The sequence below is a fragment of the Molothrus ater genome, chromosome 13 (genome assembly GCF_012460135.2).
Source record: "Molothrus ater isolate BHLD 08-10-18 breed brown headed cowbird chromosome 13, BPBGC_Mater_1.1, whole genome shotgun sequence".
Taxonomy (NCBI): Eukaryota; Metazoa; Chordata; class Aves; order Passeriformes; family Icteridae; genus Molothrus; species Molothrus ater.
In genome coordinates, this window is record NC_050490.2 from 11,840,488 (window position 1) to 11,864,675 (window position 24,188).

General features: G+C 38.2%; 1 protein-coding gene across 1 annotated transcript; it reads right to left on the reverse strand.

Moving 5' to 3' along the window:
• Positions 1-263: 263 nt before the first annotated feature.
• Positions 264-7,271, reverse strand: CFAP161 (cilia and flagella associated protein 161). The gene is made up of 7 exons (XM_036389992.2): positions 7,203-7,271; positions 7,002-7,091; positions 6,598-6,833; positions 5,903-5,987; positions 4,888-5,046; positions 4,152-4,225; positions 264-3,228 (listed from the first exon to the last, which is right to left on the reverse strand). Exons 1-7 carry the CDS (start codon positions 7,263-7,265, stop codon positions 3,051-3,053), a joined length of 885 nt encoding a protein of 294 aa, XP_036245885.1. The 5' UTR covers positions 7,266-7,271; the 3' UTR covers positions 264-3,050.
• Between the last annotated feature and the right edge of the window lie 16,917 nt (positions 7,272-24,188).

The window sequence follows — 24,188 nt, forward strand, 5'->3', positions numbered from 1 at the left end:
GACAAGAAAAAGCAACACAGTGGTCAGGTTCTGGGGTGTGGTTCAGGTCTCCATTGCCTTATCCACCAGAAATATTGTGATTCTAACTGGAAATAGCAGGATTGTTCATACTCTCCACTAATATTCAATCGCATCATTCTTTATAATAAATCCTGTGTTTGTCAGCAAATGGATAAATTACAAACCCTACAGTGCACTCTACACAGCTTGATTGTTTTCCTAGTTTAATACCTACAGAATCAAAGCAGAATTATGTCAATCTGTTGTGAAAATGGGAATAATTTTAATTTCTGTAAATTGGCAAAAGCAATAACAGTAGCCCTATAAAAATATGCATTGCTTGTCACGCACCAAGTTTCATATCTTTACACAGAAAGTGAAAGAAAAAGCTCCTAAGTTCCTCTAATTACACTTTTGTTACAAATTACTTAATGTTCCAATTAATATAAAGAAGTTGATTGTGTGCAATGTGTCTACCTTTGTGCTTAACTTTATTTTCCAGAAAGATTATATAACACTAATGACATACCCTAGCCTAGAATTCAAGTCTGTTTTAACTCGGTTTCCTTCTGTGGCATTGTTTCAGGGACTCGTTTGGATTTTAACATCTCAGGCTGTTTTACAGACACGGCAGGAATTGTGCTGTTTAGAAATTGTGCTGCCATCGTGTGGACAATATTAAAAAGTGCAAAAACCAGCTTTAAAAAAATTTGGGAATCAGTAAGTGTCTGTTATCGTGAGTTAGATGAATTATAAATATGTACTGTATGATATAAGAGCTATGTAAAAATCTGTGGGTTTAACACTGCTAATGGAATCAGGAGTATTGATTCAATCCTGTTTATTTTCAGCTCAAGAAATCCTTTCAAATGAGCACAATGATCAAAACACACAAGTCTCCAAGCTACTTTTAATCAGCACCAAATTCCAACATTAACTGCTTTTTTACTCATTTCTGCATCTGTTTATCTTTTTTTTTTTTCCTCTAAGTCTTTGCAAAGCTTGTTTTTGTACAGGGTGCATTGCTTTTCTTCCACTCACACACACAAACACTCCTACCCAAAACATCAGCCAGCCCAGGCACCCTGCCCACACAGTCCTCATTCCTGCATGAGTTTACACGAAGCTTCCTTTCAGAAATGGCTTCTTCTTGTTTCCTACATTTGATCCAGAGTTAAGAGACTTAGATTTGAAATTGCTGCATCTAATACCAGTAAAAGTCCAATGGGCAAATTAGAAACACTACAGTGCATTCCTGCAGTTTAAGTCTTACTAAAATTAAATATCTACAAAACTTTATCTACTAAACTTTAATATCTACAAAATATAAGCAGACTTAGGTCAATCCATTGTGAAAATGTGCATATTTTTACCTCTGAATGTTGGATTATGAACAGACCCTCTAGAAAAACATCACAAATCATGGTAATTATGCTTACATAGAAAATGAAAGGAAAAAGTGAAAGTTCCTAAAGATAATTTCCTCTGTAACAGCCCATCTGTAATAGGTAAAGGTTTGCACACAAGGAGTGTGATTCTAAAGCTGTCCTCTGCTGTACAGTCCCTCAAAGCAAAGCAGGATGTCACAGCAGCATGATCTGCCTGCTGCTCTGAGATCCTGCATGCCAAATGCCAGATGCTGCAGCCTGCTGACTTAATTTATATTGAATAAAGGTAAAGCTTTGTAGGCCTTACTTGTGGGCTTCAAACAGATTATTTGGGAATAAGAGCTTAAAAATATGTTTGGACCAATCCCTTCTTTTGTGGAAGTTTAGTGGATTTGTTTTGGAAAACTTAGAAAGTTTTAATTGACCTTTATGATCACTGAAGATCTTTGGAATCTTTTATAAATGGATATCAGTGTAGCATTTTACTTGGGTTGTCACTTATTTGTGCAGAAAGAGCCTGCTCTTGTGGTACAGTAGGAGATGAAATAAATATATGTTTAACTAAATAGATATAATGGAATGCCATACAGTAGAAGGTTCTCTGTGATGCTTTTTCAGCTTCTAAAGAAAGACAGGTAAATCTATGCAGTAATGACCTCTGTTTTCCAGGTATTTGCATTTTATACTTGGTTGATTTTGTTTTCAAGGAAATGTGAGTTTCAGCTGAAATTTCTACCCTCAAAGGCCTTATTTTTTTTTATGTGGATATTCCATTGTCTAATTAGGTAGGAACATAGACTACAGTCTTTTTCTTACTGGATAAACTTACAGCATATCATATTTGTTTTCTGCTTTGGCATTTACTATCATGAAACTTGTGGGAGCCTGATTTTCTTTGACAATTTTACCTTACTCTCAAACTTGTTAGAAATTACTATGGATTGAAAAATGCTGTGGGTGAGAGGTAAATGGAACATGGTGATGCATGGAAAAGGCTGTTCTAAGTCTCTAGTCTGTATCACTGTGCTCAAGCTCTTGATTACTTTAGATATTAAAGTGTTTAAAATACATGGGAAAACATTAAAAACTCAATTTATATCCATGAATTAGAAGATAAACTCTAGGTAAAAAAAGGCTGACTTGTAATTTAATAATTGGCAATGTTGTGCTGGAAGGAGGGTGGAACAAACTCAACAACCAACTTTCTTTCAGATGAACTTTAAATGTCAAAGCATCCCATGATAACTTTGCGTGTGTTTGGTTTTCAGTGTTTTGGAAACTATCCACTCACCCTTTTAAAAATTGTGACACTGGTTTGGCTTTGGAAGAATTGGTTAAGTATACTCTGAGAGGCAGTAATTTAATGAAAATCTGTTAGATTTCCAGGGTTCTGACAACTTTTGCCATCAGTGAATGTGAAAATGAGAAAAGGAACCTTTCCTGATTTACAATTTTTTCATGTTGTTCATCAAATTTTAAGAGTTTTTTGCCCATTATAACCTTGATGAGTTTACGAGATTATGCAATATTACTAATGGCAGACTTTAATTTCCATTTTTAAAATAAACATCTCTAAAACTAAAATATAAACAGAAAGAAACAATAATCAGTCTCATCAACCTCTCCTGGCTGTGGTCTTGGGCTTTTATATCCTCTGTCTTTTCATGAAGCTAATTTATTCTCATACCCTTCTGGGAGTGCTTTGGGTCTTTCAGGCCTTGTACCATCTTCAGGACCAGGATTTCCTGTTATTATCTCCCAGTAATTCTTATCTTCTTCAACTCTGCGGGCGTCAAGATAATTGTGACAAATTACTTCAAATTCTCTTCCAAAACAAGACCTGCAAAGTCAAAAGAGATGGAATGGGCAAGGAGAATTAACATATATACAAATTCAGCAAATCTTCATTACTTGGGAATTGTGTGAGATTTTCTCATTTTTCTCTTGGCATACTCAGAAATATCACCATGCACTTTCAGATACCAGACACTTAAAAGAAACAAAATAACCCACTATGTTTCCTATGAATAATTTAGGAATCTGAAATCCAAAATAAATGACATCTTTCTAGCCCCAGCAGAATAAGGCCCTGATAGAACAACTACATTTGTAAAAGCTGGTTATGCCCTCATCCCCACTTCTCTCTGACTGAGGAGGATTCTGGCTACTTAATAACTTCTTCAGCCTCAAACTTTCAGACCTTTTTCATCCTCAAAAACCTTACACAAATCCTCAGTCAGATCTTGCTAACAAGTTAATGGGAAACATTGGTGTACTCCTTAGCAGTGCCTAATCAATATTAATTTAATGCATGTATATTAACTGAATTGAGAGATTAACTTTGATTTGTTGAGACATTTATTCAGATGGACATAAGCATCTAGAATTTTATGCACTGTGATTTTATTAAGTTCCCTTGTTCTTTACACTTCTAAGTATATAGTTTTTTTCCTCCAAAAGTAACCCAAACAACTGACATTGCTCCAGATATTCAAAGGGAGAACCACTAATAAACTAGAGAACTCTAAAAGAATGATATGATAATGAAAAAAAAATCCAAACAACAAAGACTGAACCAACTGTCTGCAGCAACCCAGCAGCACATGTTACAGCCAAGTAGTAAAATAAGGGAAAGGAGAATGGCATTTTCTATTATTTTCCATTTCCTCAGTGTGTTCTTAAAGCAATTCTCTTGTTCCTCACAGCAATTATTGCTGTTGGCCCATCACTGTGCACACCCTGCCAGTTGTAAGTTACTCTTACCACACACAGAAGGTCCTTGGAACAGCTAAGTTGCGATTGGTGTAGCAATGAGTAATAATAATTTTAGTTTCTGTCTGGAAAAAAAAAGAGCAAGGGAAGAACTTGACAAACATTTTTAAACCAGTACTGTGAATAAAGACTGTCTTTAACAATTAGTTAATTTTGACTGTGTTTGTTAGTGAGCTTATTCATGTAAATGTGTTTTAGTTCAAGGCTATGAAGGAACAATTGTATTTGTGATACTCTTGTACACCAGCACTTCAGGAAGCCTAGCAGTTATCTGGTACAGGAAAATACTGTATTTACAAAAGGTTGAAAACATTTGGAAAATCATCCACTTATTCAGATGCCTTGAGAATTTTATTAGGCATTTAATGTATAGGACCTCTTAGTTAATCCCATCTCCAAATATTGGAAATGGAATTTACTGTCCCAAAAGGCCTGAAAAACAGCTAAGTAATGCACACCCACAACATTATAATGTCAAGCTTTGAAAATTTCTGATGAGAAAAACTGAACAAGTCAACTTCAAAATGAACAGTAGAAACAAATATTTTTATTAGCAGATCCCTAGTTGAAGAGATGGTTCCTTCCCTCTCCCCTTCCTAAAAGTAGAGGTTAGAACTGGCATAACTCACATAAATATGTGAATAAAACCAACATAACATTTTTTTCTCAGTAGTCCACCTGTTTCAATTAAATTTTCATAACATTTCCTACAGTTTTAATGTCTTACAGGAACTGGACATCCTTCATGTTCAAGACGCAGTTGTGGATCCAAGGACTTTGCTTGCCAGAAAGTCAAATAGGAAATCTCACCTGTCAGAAATACTTTCTGAAGGCGAGATTTTTTAGCAAAATCTCTAAATGTTTTGTGGTCACTTGCCAGATAAAACTGTAAAAAAAAGTATAGTAAGGACAGTATTAATGTAAAAGAAACAAGATATGTAATTTTGAAACATATTTTTGAACAAAAGAACTTTTCTCTAGGCTCCTGATAGATCAGTCTTCACAGCTAAAACTATGCAGGCAAAACCCATAGGATAGATTCAATACTGTTGATAAACCCATTAAGTAGTTATTCTATATGCAGATTTGTGAATACTAATTTAAAATTGAATTTACATTCCAAATATTTTTATTTCACCAAAGTGATTGTTGAGAAGGAAAATTTTTTCAAAGTTGTGGTGATTTATTTTGAGTGCATACATAAGTGTAATGCCTTATTTGCTTTTAATTTGCAGAGGGAAAGAATGATTCCATTTAATAGAAGTCTGCTTCCTCAGAATGATGGAATAGTGCATGACATTCTATTCCTACTATGGATTATCTTCATAAGAAAGGAAATCTTCTCATTTTGGAGTTTCACAGAATATTCTGAGTTGGAAGAGACCCACGAGGACCATCAAGTCCAACACCTAAGTGAGTTGTTCAAAGTAAAAAAACCCTAAAATCTCCTTGAAGAATTCTTTCATGATTCACAATCCAATTGTGATTTCTTTTTCTTTCACTTTTAGATTTCCTTTATTCAGTCATTCTGGCTAACAGCCCCCTTGGTCTGCACACCTGACCTCTGGCAAGTAGCATAAACTTGCTTTTCTTATCTTGACCTATGAATGATTCTGAGCCTGTTCTGTAAAACGAAGATGTTGCACCAGTGTACAGCTTTATATATCTATTCTTAGAGAGGGATTCAATGCACATTATGAGCCTATATGTTACCACTGCCATTTGTAACTTTGGTGCCTTACCAGTTTGTCAGAAACCCCTCCTTTTGTCCCAAGAAGAAAATTCTGCCCATATCTAAGTGGTTCACCCACTGCACTTCCATCAACACTGTTAAAATTGTAAAAAGGAAGAAAAAGTACATTCAAATATCAGTTTTACTATTGTTTAGGGGTTTTATCTGTTTTGGTCTACAGTTAGATGTTGCTTTGTGACAAAATTTTGTATTGTTTACCTTTTAAAATAGGTAAAATATCTTAACCTAAGGCAGAGCCTTTGACTATTGAGCAGGACCCTGTTCTTTTGTTCTATGTATTTGAGAGAGAGAATATGCTGGGTTTTTTAGAACAGAACCATGTCCACTTCATGGAAAGCAAAAGCAATGACACATTTCTGCTTGCAGGAGAGGGAATATTAATACTAGTGATATTTGGACATGCTTTGTCTGCAACTGGAATAAAAACAGCTGCAGAATTTATCAAATGATACAGTGAACTTGATTCTGTCTTCACACCTAAGCTGATTTAGAGGTCATTGGAATTAATCACAGTAATATGCAGTATAGAATTCAGCTTTCTGCATGATTGAAGACTCTTTCTTAACTAAATTAAATTTACTCCTATTCCTTTGTATATTAAGCAAACTTCATTGTGTATTTCTCAAAACAAGATACCTAAAGGTAAACTAATAATTGAAAACAACTCAGAATAAAGTAGCAGACCTTACAATACAGAAAGCATTTCGACCTATGGGGTCCACCCTCTTGACTGCACTGAGTCCACGTGAGATCTGCAGGGGCTCATCTGAGTACAGGGACACTTCTTCCATGTCAACAGCCAGAGTGACATCGCCATGCAGCTCGGGGTCCCTCTCCTCCGGGGATGTGCAGTCTGGGTTCACAAGCAACACGGTGTCTCCAAAGTGAACAAATCCATCAGTGGATACAGACAGCTCTACCTGAATTAGAATTTACATGGTACTTTACAGAATTATCTGAACCTAACATCAGAAGTATTTTAGTGTATAATTTCCGTAGCTTTCTTAGTGCATGCAGAACAATAATAGGAGTTATGCCAGTCTGTGGGGGTCATGGGGAGGTGGACACAACCCTCTTCAAAAAATTACCTTCTTGAAAAGATTCTCTTTAAGTCTGGCTAATCTCTGTACAAAAAGTTGTCCTTTCTCTCTCTTACGGATAAAATCCCTCAGCAGGTCCTGTTGGCAAAGGAGAGAGGAGCAGATATGTTATCCAGCACCCACGATCTCGGGTTTAAAGTGGATTTAGCGAGCCGGGGGGGAGGCGGCGGTGCCCGAGGGTGGCGGTACCTGCTGCGCGATCTCGTCCTCCAGCCAGTTCCCGATGCGGACCCCGAGGCGGTAGGAAGCCATGGCCGGGCCGGGCCGCGTCCCGCGTCGCCATAGCGACCGAGCCGGGCCGCGATTGGCCAGTCCCGAGAGGGAGGGGCCGCGATTGGCCAGCCCGGAGAGCCTGGAGCCGCGATTGGCCAGTCCCGGGAGGGCGGAGCCGCGATTGGCCGGGGCGGGGCTAGGGGCGGGGCCTGAGCAGCGCTGAGGGCGGAGCGGGGCCGTGAGGGGCCGTGGGGTCGTGGAGTATTTGACAGGGCGCGAGAGAGTTTAGATCGTCCTGTCCCACTTTAAATCCAACACTGCCAGGTCCTCCCGCAGCCATGTCCCCAAGTGCACGCCTCTTTTCAATACCCCCGGGGCTGGTGGCTCCAGCACTGCCCTGGCAGCTCGTTCCAGTGCTGGCCAGTCCTTTCGGTGCAGCGGTTCCCAGTGTGAGCTCGACCAAGGCAGCTTGAGGCTGTTCGCTCCTGTTCTGCCCTTACCGTGTCGGTCTGTCCTCCAGAGCAGTGAGAGCAGCTCAGGCCAGAGCCTCCTCGGGCACTCACCTTTTACACTCCATGTTAAACAGAGAGGTGCACCAGTCTAACACAACAAATCAGTTCATTATCACTGTGCTGTGTGTGAATACTGTCAATCATAGAATAGTTTGGGTTGAAATCACCTTAGAATCACCTCGTTTCAGCCCTCTCCTGCCGTGGACAGGGAGCCCTTCACCAGAGCACGGAGCTCCGAGCCCCATCCAAGGTGACCTTGAGCAGCGACAACCTCTCTGAGCAACCTGTGCAAGTTTTTACCACCCTCATTGTGAAAAACTTCCCAGCGTTTAGAGGGAGTGAATGTATTAGGTGAATGTTTCGATTGTAAATGTTTTGCTTTGTTATTATCTCGGTTTGAAATCTACATGGCAAGTTAAGCTAAGTGACTATACCCATGCCCTGTGTTTATTTTCCAGATAGGCTAAGCCAATGATCTTCAGAGAAGGTTTTAATCCTTGCACAACACATTTAATCCCTTTACCACTGTCACGGTTTTCTTGCAAGCTTGCTATCATAAAGTTTCAATGCTGGAAAACTTAAAAAGATTAAAAGAAAATTGTTTTTTGAATGGGCAGCTGGGCTACATCTTATCATCAGGCAGTTTTGACAATAATTCACGTCAAACTTGGCTCTTTCCTGTTTGTTTTTTAACCCAAAAAATTATCACTCAAAAAGTTATTTAGCACATCCCAAACTTTTAATGACCAAATTCTATCTATTTTTGTTCAAATAGCACCACTCAGTGTTCAGTTCTGGTAAGTGGCACCTAGCTCTGCTGTTAGCAATGGTGAAACTTGTAATTAAAATAAGGAAGAAACTTTGTTCATCTTAGCTGAATGCCAAAAGCCAAACACCTTTTTCTTATTTCAGAATTAAGCCACTTAAATCAAAATTCAGTAATAAATCATTATTATGAAAATAATGTTATAAATGCATTATGAATATAATGTTATAAAATCATCTGTTAAGCTTAGCTGTGTCATTCAGAGCAGGTGCACTGTCTTGCTGTTGCATGTAGCTAATATTCAGAATTCACAGCAAGCTTCCATAGTTTTGTAGCCTTTTGCACTGTCTGTACTTATTTACTTACACATTCTGATGCAGAGAGAAATATTTGTACTAAAATGTAGCTGTGTACAAAAATATCTCCAAGCATCTCTTAGCAGGATTATGCTGAGTATCCTTCTCACCTGGAAGGATTTGATTTCTGATTACATAGTATTTCCTGTAAACAAACAAAAATAGTTCCCTATAAAAATGTTGGAAAATTGAACATCCTCCATGCAGGAAAGGTTACAGGCTGTTCAACTCAGTTTCCTTATGTGCAGATAAAATCTGTGTTTACTCCTAACAGTTGTTTGCTTTATTAAATGGTGTGAAGAAAAGCTGTGCTTGTAAAAGAATTGACCTATGTTTGTGTGTCAAGTTATGCCAGAATACAAATTGACCAGAATTAAAGGTCTATGTGATTTACTGAATACAATAATATTGCAGGGTTTTTTTTTGTATTGTTTTGGTTTTTTTAAGTCATTATTAAGTAAAATTTTAATCTGCTACTTTCAGAGACTGTTCTGCTCTCTGGAGTCGCAGATCTTTTACCCTTTTAATCTTCTCTTTTTGCTTTTTTAATGAAAGATAACTAGATTGTTGAGAAGACCCCAAATAACACATGGCTATCTATGCCATTAGTTTACATAAAATGCTGGGCTGGTTGGACTTTTAATTGCCCAAGCTTGTCAGAAATATGTGAGCTAGAACATGTTTTAAATACCTGAAATTATAAATGCATTGTAAATATCAGTACTACAATTATCGTGTGTCGTCCAGTCTGGCTAAAAGGGCAGGGTCTGAATGGGTGTGAATGTATATTAAGTTCATGAAAAATGAATGTGATCTTACTTTGAGAAGAGCAAAGAATACTAAAACTAAGTCATCAAATCATACATGTGTTGGATGGGAATGTTTTTAATTCCTGCCTTTTCTACCTTGGGAGTGTGGCTATGGGGTTTTTTTCCTGTTTTCATTTTCCTTTTGAAATTTGTGAATATGCCAAATTTGATTAAGAATACAGGCTAAATAATACTACACAGGAGTAAAACATTCTCTGGGACAATTTGTTTCCTTTCATGTTATTATTTTACACTAGCATTATTCTGACACATGCTATGAATCAGTTTTCTTTGCTGTTATTAGGTTTCTGGCTATTAAAGTGATTAATCTACTTGTTAATAATATAACTACAGTTTCTTATTCTAACCTGTGCCCCAAACACTCCTCTGTTCACAGAACAAATAAAAGGAATTAAGTAGTTCATGTGATATGATTTAAGGATTGTTGTTTTGCCACTTGTGGGGATGCCTCCCATTTTGGCTGTGAATTCAGTGTGGAGTTTTTCTGTAATGATTTTTGCTGGGAAGCAGTGAACCTGTTCATGGTACATTATTTTCTGAAATGTAGCAATCCATTAAACTGACCTTTCAGTCTACCTTTTACAAGGAAAAGGAGCAGGATTCTTGTGTGCCATATTGGCAGTAAGTTTGCTGATACAGGTATATGAGTGGAAATTTACTCATTTATGGGATCTGGTTAAAGACATTCAAAATGGATATTATTGTTAATTTGTTGGTTTATAACAAAGGTTTCTGCTGGAGAAGGAGGGAACGGCAAGGGAATAATTTTCAATGTGTCTAAGACTAATAATAATAATAATAATAATAATAATAATAATAATAATAATACTTGCCAGATAGTTTGGATTGAGTTATCCACATCTCCATGGTGTTTTCTACTGATTTCTAATTTAGATTTGTACAGAGCATTCCCTTTAAAGAAATTGTATAATGAATATTTTCTCTTCAAATTGATCTGTTCCATCATGACTGACTGTGCCAGCTATTTGAAGATTTTCTCCTCTTCCTGGCTGAATTGCATTCAGCAGATGGACTTGAAAAACCACTAGAGTTCTGTATCTCTCAGAAAAATATTGTCACTCCAGAAACAGTAATTTATGAAAAGAATATAGAAATTTTAAATGTATGTCTCCAAGAAATAACATGTATTTTTCAGAGATCTGTATTAACTTTGAATCAGCTAAAAGACTTTCATCAGCAATAAATAGTTCAGTGTGAGCAGAAACACCATTAACAAAGCTCCATCGCTTCTTACATTTATCTCTTCACAGGACTGTGCATCATGTATGTCTACCCTTAGGCCATTTGAAAATGCTTCTTTGCCAAGCTGTGGAGTATTTCTCCAAGGTGTCTGACCAGAACAATGAGACTGGCCATGCCATTGGCTAAGAAGAAGTCTCAGCTGACTTCTTTTAAGAACTGCTTGCTGGGGACCTACCTGAAGAGACTTGTGATGTTCACACACTTCCAAGGTATGGAGTGCATTTGCATGTGCTGAGCTGCAGAGTTCTGTCCTCAGAACAGGCACTGACACAAAATCACTGTGGCTGAGGTGTGGTCCTATTATAATGGGTGGAAATCAGCTCACTGATCTGTTTAAACTTTAGTCTCCATGAATACTCATGCTTGAGATTTTGAAATTTGCTTTCTCTTAGCAATTTTTGCATGTAAAAAGCAACGGCATGATTATCTGTAGAGAAAAATAAATAACCCTAACCTCCATGACTTAAGCTGCCTTTGACTGTGTGGGTTGTTCAGGCAGAAAGTCCTGCCAATGTGGACATACTGCTCCTGAAACTGGAAGGCAACATTTCTGCACGACCTCTTGTGACCCAGATCATTCTGTTAGTTCCCACTTTAGGGCTATCTATAGATAGTGCCCAGGGTTGTCTTTGCTTCCCTTTTTAGCCTTGCCTGCAGCATGATTCCTCTCCTTTATTGTGAATTGCATATTTGATCAATCATTGCCCTGTGATGTCACTTGGCACAAGTGATGTCACTTTCCTCCTTTTGGGTTTTCCTTCCCTGTGAGGAGAGTGTTAAAAAAGAGACCAGTCTGTTCCCCTCATTTTCCATGGTGCAAATATATCCTCCAGTCTTGAAGCAAAGTAGTGATGTACACAAATAACACTGGAGATATGGGATAGTCTATCTTCAAACCTTTCCTAAATTTGTTTGCTAGAAACTGTATCCTACTGGCCCCCATGAGAAACTTATTTGTGGTAGTTAAGGTTTAGAGATAAGGAAATTAAAGAGATCAGAATACTTTAGTTCACATGAATCTGTGTTACATAAAATGAGCTGTCTAGAAACAGGAACAGAAACTGATTTATGTATTTATACCACAAAACATGAATCAGTTAAATATTTCTGGCAGAGCAAAAAGGAACGTGATGAGACTCTTTTGTCCTAAGGGGGAAAGAACATGTGTATTGTAATTGTTTTTAACATTTTCTGCCACCATTCTGCTATTTATGGTTTTGAATTGGCTGACCCTACTCTGGCAGTGTATTTATGTCAGACATCACGGCCTACAGAAAATATTTTATATGTCTGAAGACCCTGGCAACTGTTCTAATTTGAGGCTCAGAAGATTTTGGCATTTCTATGTAACAATGGGCTTGTAAATTAGTGCTGCTTAGCTGGTGGCTTTTATTCGAGCTGTGGGAGAGAAACTGTTGCAATGTAATGCTGAGGATGCAACAAATGGATGGAGCACAAATAATGGAATAAATAAGAAAATTGCTAAAATGGTCATTGCAATGTACAATAATTGACAAAGTTTATTTGCCAGTCCAAACTGAAAATCTAGACCATTCATTCCATGAACACCTGTTCTGCAAAGAAATAACTTTCTTGCTGAAATAACTTTTAATTATTAGAAAGAGTCATCCTATATGTACTTTTCAGTGGACTGGAATGATACAGAATGGGCCATTTTTAATCCGAGTTTTAACCGAAGCCTCCTAAAACCAAGCAAGGAAAATGGATTAGTGTAAAAGCAAGGGCTGAGCTCTTTACAAAGCAAGCAGAGTATCTGGTCTGTGTGCAGGAACAGTATTTTTGTGCTGCTCCCCTGGGGTCTCTGTGATCACACAGAGCATGGAGGGGCCTATGCTCTTCTCTTAGGGGAGATCCTGGAGGCAGCTCAGAATTGCACTGGCATCTCATAAGTACAGGGAACTCTTGGTTAAAGTTCAGAATAAATTGTGTTTAAAATGTGCTATATATGTTCATTAAGGTAATCAAAGAGCAGCTCTCCCTTCTCCCTGCTTGTGGCAGCAGAAAGCATTTTCAATAATATATCAGAACTAATTATGAAGATCACCAGACCATAAGCATTGCTATTATTTAAACTTTTGAGAATCCGTCTTGGAGGGAGGAAGCAGACACACAAAAGAATGCATAGAGTCATCATAATCCATACAATTTGTTCATATCTTACTCCCTAAGAAAGTTTATGATACTCCCTATCATCTTGATAGGAGTTACTGAGGAGCAAGGAATATCAAATAAATGTCAAGGTTATTTAGCTTTTAACTAGGGCTTTCACATGGAAAGAGAAACCCCAAATACATTTGAGCAATCTTAAGTAGTAGTAGCTACACCAAACAAGAAATTAAAGAAGAAATTCGTGATATAAAAACTAATGAATTATATTTAATAAGAGAAAAGCTTAGATTGATTTTCTTCTTGTTGCAGGGTACACCACTGATGTAAGTGGACTGATATTTGCATAAGATGATTATCAAAGAGGAAATGCATTTGCATTTATATCTCCATTTTGTGTAGTCTTTTGGCATCAAAAACTGTTCTCTCTCTTAAAAAATTCATGTGGTGATAGAGTTCTCTGTGGAGAACAATCACTAAATCCACAAAGAACTTTTTAATCTCTGTTGATCCTGGCAGCAGTCTTTGGCAAAACTTAAAGAAGCAATGGTGTCTTACAGAAGACTTGCTTGATTTCCCATGATGTGACAGGCTATGTAAATGATTCAGTAGAGTCAACTTTGAGATAAAAAAATTCTGAATGGAGATGTTCATGCAGGGACTCAAGTTCCAAGGCTTAAGAGTACAGATGTGCAATTAGTGGGACAATGCAGGATTTTATGTCAAAATATTAGTGAAAATGTAAAATAAGAAACATCAGGAAACTGGTTACAATAGCAAAGAAGTTTCATGTGGAAATTTAGGCCACTCGTATATCATATGACTTAGGAAAAGAGAGAATAAATTCAGAAAGGAAAAAGGTGAATTAACCTTGGGAGACCAGCTAGATCTGAACACTAGCTGTAAGGAGAGAGAAAAGTTTGCCTCTTAGTGGCTGGATGGGGAAATAAGTGGCATTCTCCTGATTCTTTCAGACCTGAAGCATGAAGAAAGAATCAAAGCTGACCATCAGGTTCTGGTTGATAAGGAATGCTATGGTGACATTATGGCAGAGAAGGAATCATAAAATCAGAATATCCTGAGTTGGGAGGGTTCCACTGGGATCACTGAGTCCAGCTCCTAGCCCTGCACTCCAAAATCACACCATGTGCCCGAGGGTGTTGTCCAAGAGCTTCTTGAGCTCTGTCAGGCTTGGTGCTGTGACCAATTCCCTGGCTAGGCTGTTCCAGTGCCCAGCCACTCTCTGGTGGGCAGCCCAGTCACCTTTTCCCTTATATTCAACCTGAGCCTCCCCCGACTCAGCCTCACGCTGCTCCCTCAGGTCTGTCACTGTCACCAGAGAGAAGAGAACAGTGCCTGCCCCTCCTCTGCCCCTTGTGGGGAAGCTGTAGACAGCTGCATTCTAAAGGAAGCCTTAAAAAGAACATAATTTTGTTCCTCCTCCTGCTCTCTTATCTTTCATGATTCTGCACTCTCAAATTCCATTTATTTTGCTACCTCTCAAGTTGTTTTCTTCATTCATTTTGGGGTTTTCTTTTCCCGATCCTCAAGTTCATAGAATCTGTCAGGGCTGCTTGGTCTTTTGGGAATTCATAGGCACTTCTACTGTTATAGGTAGTTTTGCTGATATGAATTCCTGTAGGTACTTTCTGAGTATCATAGATATTGTGTGTTAATTTATCCATTATTTTTTGTAAGCACCTTTCCCTTTTCTTCTCTTGTGTTTGTTTGTTAAATCCTGAGTAAAATGTACACCACAGTATAATTGAAGAGCAGCACCTTGCTCTGTTCTGCAAGTTACATTGAAAATCCTATGGCTTTTTACGTATTTTTTATAACTGTATCTTATTTGGGAGTGCTTTTGTAACACAATTCTTATAGCAAGCATCTTCTGTTGGCTGCATCCTTCCATATTATGGAGTATGAAAGAGACTAAAAGCAGCAATGATTTGTGGAAATTAGACACTGGCCTTTCCCAAGTTGCAGGTACCTGGCATAGTTGTGTGAAGTTTGGCTGCTTTTTTTCATAACAAGATTATATGCTTTCCTACTTTCAGTAAAAGTCTTTCTATTATACAGTCTTGCATTGACTTATAATAATGATTTTTGAATCTGTTTTTGTTCCTCAGAAATGTGTGTGAAGTCTTGCCAAGGAATAAAAAAAAAATATGAGAAAGCAAACAAACTGAATAAACACATATCTACAGAAGAAATGGTTGCAGCTGAGAATGGCTGATTCTTCTCTCTGTGAAATGTCAAACCAAGTCCTGCAAACCAAATTGTTAGAAATAGCCCTGGCTATTGCAAACTCATAGCCTAAACTGATCAAAGTGTTGAGCTTCTGTCTGTAATCATGAGGGATGATTCTGTTCCCTAATGCAGGAAAAAATACTGGAAGCCTGGCAATACCTGGTGCTTCTTAATTTTTATTGTATGGCATCTTTTGTGCTGTTATGAATCCTGCACAATCCTAGTTAAATTTAGAAAGCTGGAGGACAGCTTTGCTGCTTTAATAACTTCTGCTGCTCCTGTAAGAGGTTTATATTTGCATGCCAATTTAGCATGCTTAATTTGCTGCTAAGGTTCACTGTTCTCATTGTTTCACATATCCTGGCATGAACTCATTTAATTTATTCCTTTGTTAGCCTGTGTCCAGCTGATGAACTGCTAATCCCAGCAGAGGTTATCAAATGTAACAAAAATTGAACTAGATTTTTTTTCAGGAAATACTAAAGGGGATATTTGACTGTGATATCCTTCTCACTGTAATGGCAGATAAATACAACCATAATCTGCTTATAGTGCATAGCTGTGTTTGCTTCAAAGAACTGAAATTAGAAAATATCATCCTTATAGTTATTGATGTGGTCCAGAATGCATCTCTACCAAACTCCAATGAGTGTTCTCTCAGCTTTCATCCAGGAGAAGATGAAAGCTAAGAGACCTGTCCTGTGAGGAAAGGCTGAGAGATTTGGGATTGTTCAGCCTGGAAAAGAGAAGTCTTTCAGGCTCCCCTTCCAACCATTCTATGATTCTGTGATTTTGATGTTTTCAAACTGAGATTGGGCAGCATAGAGGACCAATTCTGAATTGTCATCTGTACATTATAATGTCAGCTCTTAGAGCTGTAACAACTTCCTGCTCATGCTTCAGAGTTCCTCACATCTTGGAGAAAACCAGAGTGATGGGTACCCTGGATAGCACATGATATGCCTGGGAGACATTTGAAAAGATTCACTTTACTGATTTTTGTTGGCAATTTTTACAATGATTGTTGAGACAGGCCAGGAAAGTTTTCTCTTTTTTGCCAGGTATAATAAATTCACTTCTTTTGTGTTATCATTTTCAGCACTAGGATTACTTCCAGGCTTGGAAAGACAAATGGACTTCTGAGAAAAAATATTTTAAGGACAGTTTTCTTTGAGTAGAATTAATAATCAGTGAATTATTTAAGACAGGCATTTCAGTGCAGCATGGATAGGTGATATGGTGTCCAGATATTTTCTGTTTAACTGGAGTAAGATTGCTTATATGCTTATGACCAATCATTAGTGCAAAAAGGAGAAAAGGCAATTCAAAGCACTGAAATTAAAAACATCCTTATGGTAGTTCTTGTTGTCCAGACTCTTATCTGTGATGTTTTAATGCTTGTCACTAGAAGCAGCTTGTTGGTAGCAGATGTAATTTTTTAGTGGCTTTGCCATTCTTTTCAGCAGCAAGTTATTATCATATATTTCTGTGTTGTCCTAATCCTCAGGTTTTGCCACAGTAGTATCCTGAATACTATATTTGTTTGTTGTTTTTTTTTTTAAAGTACTGAGGTGCAGTTTTTACCTCAGCTGTCTGGGCAGCACAAGGATCCAGAGTCAGAGCAGACACTGGAGGTGATGCTGTGTAGACATGACGGGTAAAGACAGGAAGTTTGGAGGGGGAAGTTGAAACCTGTAAATGAGATTCAAGGAGGGAATGAAACATGATGAGTGTCAGGCAAAGCAAATGATAATTCCAGCAACCTTGTGGATACAATGGAGAACAAGGCTGGAACTTCAGGAAGGAAGAGGAGGCAGTGAGACTGAATGATTTTTCTCAGTGTGGTCAAGAGCAAATAGTACCTCAGTGCTTTTTTGTTTTTAGTGGTAGATATGCCAAAGTACTCTGACCCTTGGAAATTGATTTGTTCTGCTTGTTACACTGATTATTTCTAGAAATTTGCTGAAGGAAGGAACAGGAAAATGTTTTTCAGTGGCAGTCAGTCCTGCAAATAAGTGTTATGGTACAACAATGTAATTAATGCCAAATGTGTCATCATGCCTTAGTCTGAAAGGAATTTAGAATGGATGCCTGTTTTCTTAGTGAACAAAATACCATTTCACCCTAATTAGACTAATTTTTTACTGAGGACAGTGTTTAAGTTGTAGTAGCTATACCTTTCTCTTCAGTATTCCTGCAGTCTGTACCAGTGACTGATCCTTTGGCTGATGTAAAACTGTGCATGTGGGAGACATTTAATCTGGGGGCAGGACCAAATCTAGTCCAAAGAGAAAAACCTAGAAAAGTACATTGTGTAAGCATAAAGGCCTGAGAATAAATTGTTTTGATGTACTGATACATTCCTATTATGCCCAAATTACTAATGCAGGCCTAACATATGTTGACAAACCGACAATTATTCAAATCTATTTTTATCTTTTATTCTGAGAATTACTCCAAACCTGTGCTTTAGTACCTTATAGTAGAAAAGAAACAGCTACTTTTGGTTTTGTAAACTGGATTTATTCTTTAGCAGAAAGTCTCCAGTAGAAAGATTTCTGAATCCTCACCAGCCATAGATTCAGAGAAAGACATAGCAAACCTGCCCTAAAATCCTGAACAGAACTGTTTTGTAACCTTACAGCTGGAAAGATTTACACTGCAAAGGCACAATGGAAGTGTGTCATCCTTGAGATTCCCATACACATCAGTCATTCCCCTACTCATCATTTTCCTTCACATTTTATGCTCTAAAGGTGATTCATTTACACAGAACAAATACCACTGGCCAGAAATCAATGTCTGCACAGAAGCTATTTTTAATGCTGTTTAGAATAGCACACACTTTTTCCTGAAATGTGTTCAAAGATCATCATTCATATGACAACATTGTGTGTTTGCTCATGTAATTTCTGTTGGATATTTTGGATTTCAGAGAAAACAGGAGCTGATTGAGAGCAAAGAATTGCTAAAATGATAAACATGTTACCATTTGAACTCTTGAAAGTGCCCATAAAAATTGACACGTCAGTAGTGGATTAACATTAAAAACTCTGGTATACAACAGGAAGCAGGGTTTAAATCTGGGGAAAACAATAGGCAGTAAGAGCCTTTGTATCTGGGAAGGATTTCCTTGTTTTAAATTTGCTTGTAAACATGGCATGAATTCTGCTGAAACATGCTGGGGCAGTTTTAGTGATTTACATGTCTGAGAACTTTCCCTGGTGACAAAAATAGCAGGGATTTTATTTTTAAAACTTAAATAAAATGCTACCTAATCGGATTGCAGGGGGCACAAAGCCTCTATTTCTACCTACTGCATTCAGAGCTTTTAAACTGTAATATTCCCAGTCAGATGTGTAACAATGCTTCTCGTTTTCAAAGCCAAATTAATCATACAGAGATGCCACACCAAGGAGGTCTTATTCTTTCTTACTTCTAATGAAAGTTAATGATTTTTTAAACCTGATTTCCAAATCTTCTGGGTGTGTAATCTGTCCTGAGCAAATTTCTGATTGTTAAATCTTAATTCCCTGGCTTTCTTTTTGCCACATTTGTAAAAAGAAAATTGACCTGATGTTTTAAATTTTTCAGAATTGATGTTTGGTCACCCAGTGGCACAAGCACTTCTAGCCTTTTCAAACTTCTTTGAGCTTCTAAATTAGTTTCAAGAAAGTGATTTATTTATTAATGATTGGAGATATTTAATAATGCAGGATTTCTATGATCTTTTCTAGCTTGGATCCTACCACCTCATATAGCAAGATGTTATACAATATGAAGAAACAATGCTTTGCAACAAGTGCTTGAAATGAATTAATAATCTGTATTTCAAGGTCAGTGGTACTGTTTGTGCCAAGATGGTTATTGTTGCTTGGCCCTGCTGGTCTCTGCAGGCCAGAAAGGGCTTTAAAAAAACAGCCAGTTAAGAAACCAAAGTATTGCTTAATGACATACACATGGTGACTGAAGACATGGTGCTACTGGGAAATTAATCAATTTCTTTAGTCCTCTCATAATTAGGTTTACAGCCTTTAGGGAAGAGCTATGGTTAGGAAGATAGAGAACAAATGTTTCACGGGGAAAAAGGGGGGGTATAGGGAGAGAAGAGAAACTCTTTCCAAAATATGGACAAATGAAAAATAGTCATTATTATGTCAACTGAATTAATATCTCAATCTAGATGCCAATCAGACCTCTCATTTTACTGTATTTTTTTCTCTAGAAATAAGAGCTGGAGGCCATGGAGGCAGCTTCTAGACAGGCATTTTCATGCCACTATTTCCTGGGGAGTGCTAGTTTGCCTAATAGAATCCTAAAGGTCCAAAAAATGTCTGCTTCTATGTTGTGCTTTGGCATGGGAGTTCAAAAGCCCAGAAAATAATTACATAAAATGCCAAAATTATAAACCTAAAGCTGGATATAAGATCATGAGAGGAGTGGTGGATCTCTTATGCCATTTCACAGACCAGCTTCAAAGGATTTGTGCAAGCCAAGGAAGGACTGATTAGCTCAGGATGCAGCACAGAGCAGGGTGATTTGCCTTGTTCCAGCAGCCCAGGGTCAGCAGCCTTGCAAGCTTGCCAGGCAGTATTTTCTTTTCCCAAATTAGAAGTTGTGTGTGCCAATAGTAGATTTCCTGGTTAATTCTGAGCTGTAAATTGAGGGAGAGCCAGGTGCCCTGGCCTCATCCAGAGTCAGGATAGAGCTAGTGAGTCCAGAGGATCTCACTGCCCTGAAATTCAGCAGGAGCTGTGAGCCCCTGGTTGCCATGCAAGGGGTACTTGTGAAAGGACCCTAGAAAGCAACTCCTCTATTGCAGCATCCTGGTATAAGAAGAAAGTTATGATTTTCAAGAATCTAGCAGATTTAAATAAAATGGGAAAACAAACCATCACTATGGGGATGCACTATAATTGCACCATGTGCAATATCAAGACAGGAAAACATATGCCATAGTTAAAAGGATTTTCTCACTTTGAGACCTTATTTCAATTATGAAAAAAGCAGGAAATTGATTCTGACACTCTTCTACCATTGGGTTGAAACATCAGTAAAGTTTCTTTTTCAGTTCTTGATAGTCTTTCAGTGCTCATGTGGCAGATGTTCCTCAGCCCAATCACTGTCAAACACTCCTTGGTTTTGTGCGTGCGTAAAGTGATGGCTGACAGCACTGGGGGTATGGAGTGAGTGTTCCCTGCTGCACTGGTGCAGGCTGCTGCTAATATTAGAACAGAATGAAAGCTCACTTCCTGGAGGCATCAGCAAGCTTTATTTGCAAATTTTTTTCAGTTGCATCAGACATGTGGAATAAATTATCATAAACTGCTTGTGATTAAATGTAAAGTACCAGGAGGATTTGCAATAGTTAATCCCTTTATTTCTGGAGACTATGAAGAGCAAGTTAAGCTGAAGACTGATACATAACTGGTTTTCATTAAACTAATGCTCTTATATTATGGAATTGTTTGGTTTAATTATGGAACATAATTTTAGAAATTATAAGCTTTAGAAATAAGGCAGTCAGCAATGTATACTAGTCTGTAACTGATGTTATTATGCATGAACCACAAGTTTATACTGTGATACTTCTAAGTGACATTAGAGGTACTAAAACTTGCTCCTACATTTCATAATGAACTAGATCTTATTTTGTACCAATATATTACATGGCTATGATCAAAAGCAGATTTCCCCCCTAAATTCTGCTGAAAGAAAATCTTCTATTTCCATATATTTTAATTTCAACAAACTTTTGGGAGACAGTCTTGCTTTCCATTTAACGAAAATAGATGAGATTCTGACATCTGAAAGGATTTACCTCAGCAAATGTGACTCCATGTTTTAAAAAAAACCACAAGAACACCTCAAACAATTAAGTCAAATTTTGTTAACAAGCAAGAGGAATTAACCTCTGGACTGGGAAAGTGTGTGAATAACAAAGAAAGCAAGCAGAGAATAGTAAATGCATTTGGTTTCTCATTCAGGTCCTTCTCTCTTTCTCCTTCTTTCCCCTTTATATATCTACCAAAGGAGCAGTCCCCACTGATGTTTGTGGTGTAAATGCAGCTGTGTCTGGGGCTCTGGACTAGAAGAAGGAGTTCTCATCCTTCAGTGGCAGAACAGGGAGCTCTGGGTTGCTGGAGAGCTCTCTAGGTGCAGACAGCAGCACGATCCTGTTGGCTGAGCACGTTCTTTGCCCAGCAAAGACACCAGATTAAATGGATTATGTGCAGGGCTCCAGGTGTGGAGGTAAACCTCAACCTCTAAGCCTGTGGTTTCATCAGGCAAGGTGAGCTGATCTAGTAGTTTACCACTGCTGAAAGGATAATCTTGTTCCTTTGCTCCCAGCCAACACACCCAGCACTTTCTGTGTGTTATCTAGCCCTTCAGAGAGTCCACTTTAACCTGTTCACCCTGCAGGACAAGGACAGGATTCTCTTGAGTTAATAAATGGAATTGATTAATGAAAATAGGTGATTACTGCTGAGATTTGGGCAAGTAGCAAGGGTGGGACCATAACAAAGAAGGGAGGAATGGCATAAAAGAGAATGGAAACAGAATCTTACCCTTTTTGGGTTCTTTTTGTTTTCCCCAGGTTCTTGTGAAACTACACCATGAGATGCAGCCCTGATTTATCTGAGAAGGTAAATAGAAGCATTTATTTAGGTAACTGGAAAATACTTCCTTGTTAGAGGCAAAGCAGTAGGTAGTGGAAGAGCATGGAGAGATTTTTGTGCTGGTATGTGTGTTTCTTGTTTGCCCTATTTATAGCAAACATTATTTTTAAATATGTGCTGAGTTAATTAGGTAAGGACTTCAACTAAATGGCTTTTTTGTGTGCCACATGATACCTTTGAAACACTGACTTCTGACTGTAACAGAAAAAGAGGAGACTGTGTGTACACATCCTTCTTGACAATGGAAAGCAAAGGCATCTCTAAATAAGGTCTGATTGGTGTGATTTTCTTGTGCATATCTTCTTTTTCCATCTGGAAATTTATTTTTTGGAGGAATTTGAGCCATTTCTACATTTGTCCAGGATTTATGGATGTTCAGTAGCTTAGGCAGAGACACTGCGCAGTTTGGAGATTCCAGATTTGTCCATGTTACATTTTCAGAACAGACACAGAGTGCATTTGCAGTAAGTCAGATGTTTTTTGGGCAGTAGCACAGAAACCTCCTGTGGATCTAATATGAGTAGTCTCGATAATTCCAACACAAACCAGAAGCACTGAAATATTTTATAATAAGCATGTAGTTTTCACTGTCCATGAAATCTTGCAAAGTATGGCAGCCAAGCCCTGCTGTAGGGAATTGTGGGGCTGTAACATGCAGGAATAGAAAAGAATGGAAACAAAAGTATAATATCAGTATGTGCAGTGATCCTGGCTGAAACACAAAACATATTGCCTTTTGTATATAGAACTTGCCAGGGCTATACTGAAGGTTGTGAACATCAATTCCAAGAATGCAACTTTTCCTGGAGGGTAAGAATTTTTTTTCTGATTTTCTACAAATTTTGCCCAATTGGATGTCCTCTCTGTTCAGCGGGTACACTGCATTCTCAAGCACTGACATGGAGTTCAGTGAGTTTAAACCCTGGGGAACAATATTCCTTCAAGTTTTGGCTGCAGGCTTTCTGTTCCAAAGCACTTCAAACATCCTTCCCCCCAGGACCCACCCTGACTTACTGTTGGAGGTGGTGCACAATCAGTAGCAGTCTCCTTCAGTCACATGGGTGTGCTAATAAGCTAAAGACAACATGCAAAGGAAATACTATTCAGAGGTCCTGAGGTCCCAGGGGCTATGACTCAGATTTGGGACAGGGTGCGAGGAATTGCTTTATTTGGTATCTGCTGCCTTCTGCAGCGCCGTGTCATTGTTAAAAGTGAAAGACTCACGCACCCAACTCTTTTCTCATTGTTTATAAGGGTGAGGTATGTGGATCATACTGCTGTTAAACAAACAGAGGCATACAAGGTTTTCCATGTTCTAGGTGTAACTTGGCTAAGGCTGAGGAATCCAGAGTTAAGGCTGCTGTTGCAGACATAATTAACTCCAGCACCATTACGTGTAATACAGCTATGCAGCTCCATGTGGGCCATCCACTGCCTACCCAGTTCCATGTCACAGGCTCTGGATACTTGTTCAAGTGTATAACTATACAAAGACCTCAACATCTGAAAAATTTCTAAGAATGGGCTGTTTACAAGATAAGAAGGTACAGGTGGGTGCCCTAACTGCAACTGTAGCAGCAATTATCAGTGTAATGTGGCATGAGAGGAATAATCATAGTAAATTACAATTATAATCCTCTGACCTGGCATTGATTTACAGAAGTGTTGTGGCTGTAGTTTCTGAATTCTTGGCAGAGAATTTTGAGCATTCTAAAACTATTCCTTCAATCAGATACCACATACTTTAAGTTTTAGGTTATTTAAAAAACTTCTTTGTTTGATTCAGGCTTGGGTTAATTTTATAATGAAGGAGACAAGAGCTCATTAACAAAAAAACTGATGCTTGTATACTCTGTGGTTTTGCAGCTAGTAGCTGTTATTTGAGGTAAATCACTTATATGAATGCACTAATATCCACCACTGAGCTTGTTACCCACAGCAAGTTTTGGTACAAAATAAATTTTAGCTTTCCTCTGACTGCAGTCAGGACCGAGGTTTGCTCATGTCAGGAACCACATGTGTTCCTGTACTGCTGGTAATTGTGAGGAGTTACTGAACAAACCCAAGGCAGGGACTGTGCATTCAGTTTCTTATACTGCTGTCATGCCCTAATGACCAAAATGGAATACTGGGAATGCTGCATTTAAACCAAGTCTGACAGCAAGGATTAAGTGGGAC

Excerpts from the sequence above, each read along its gene's own strand:
- CFAP161 (XM_036389992.2), bottom strand. The coding sequence starts at position 7,265 with ATGGCTTCCTACCGCCTCGGGGTCCGCATCGGGAACTGGCTGGAGGAC. Across the intron at positions 4,226-4,887 it reads ATGAAGGATGTCCAGTTCCT|ACAGAAACTAAAATTATTAT; the intron begins GTAAGACATTAA and ends TTTTTTTTCCAG. Across the intron at positions 3,229-4,151 it reads CCAAGGACCTTCTGTGTGTG|GTCTTGTTTTGGAAGAGAAT; the intron begins GTAAGAGTAACT and ends TTGACTTTGCAG.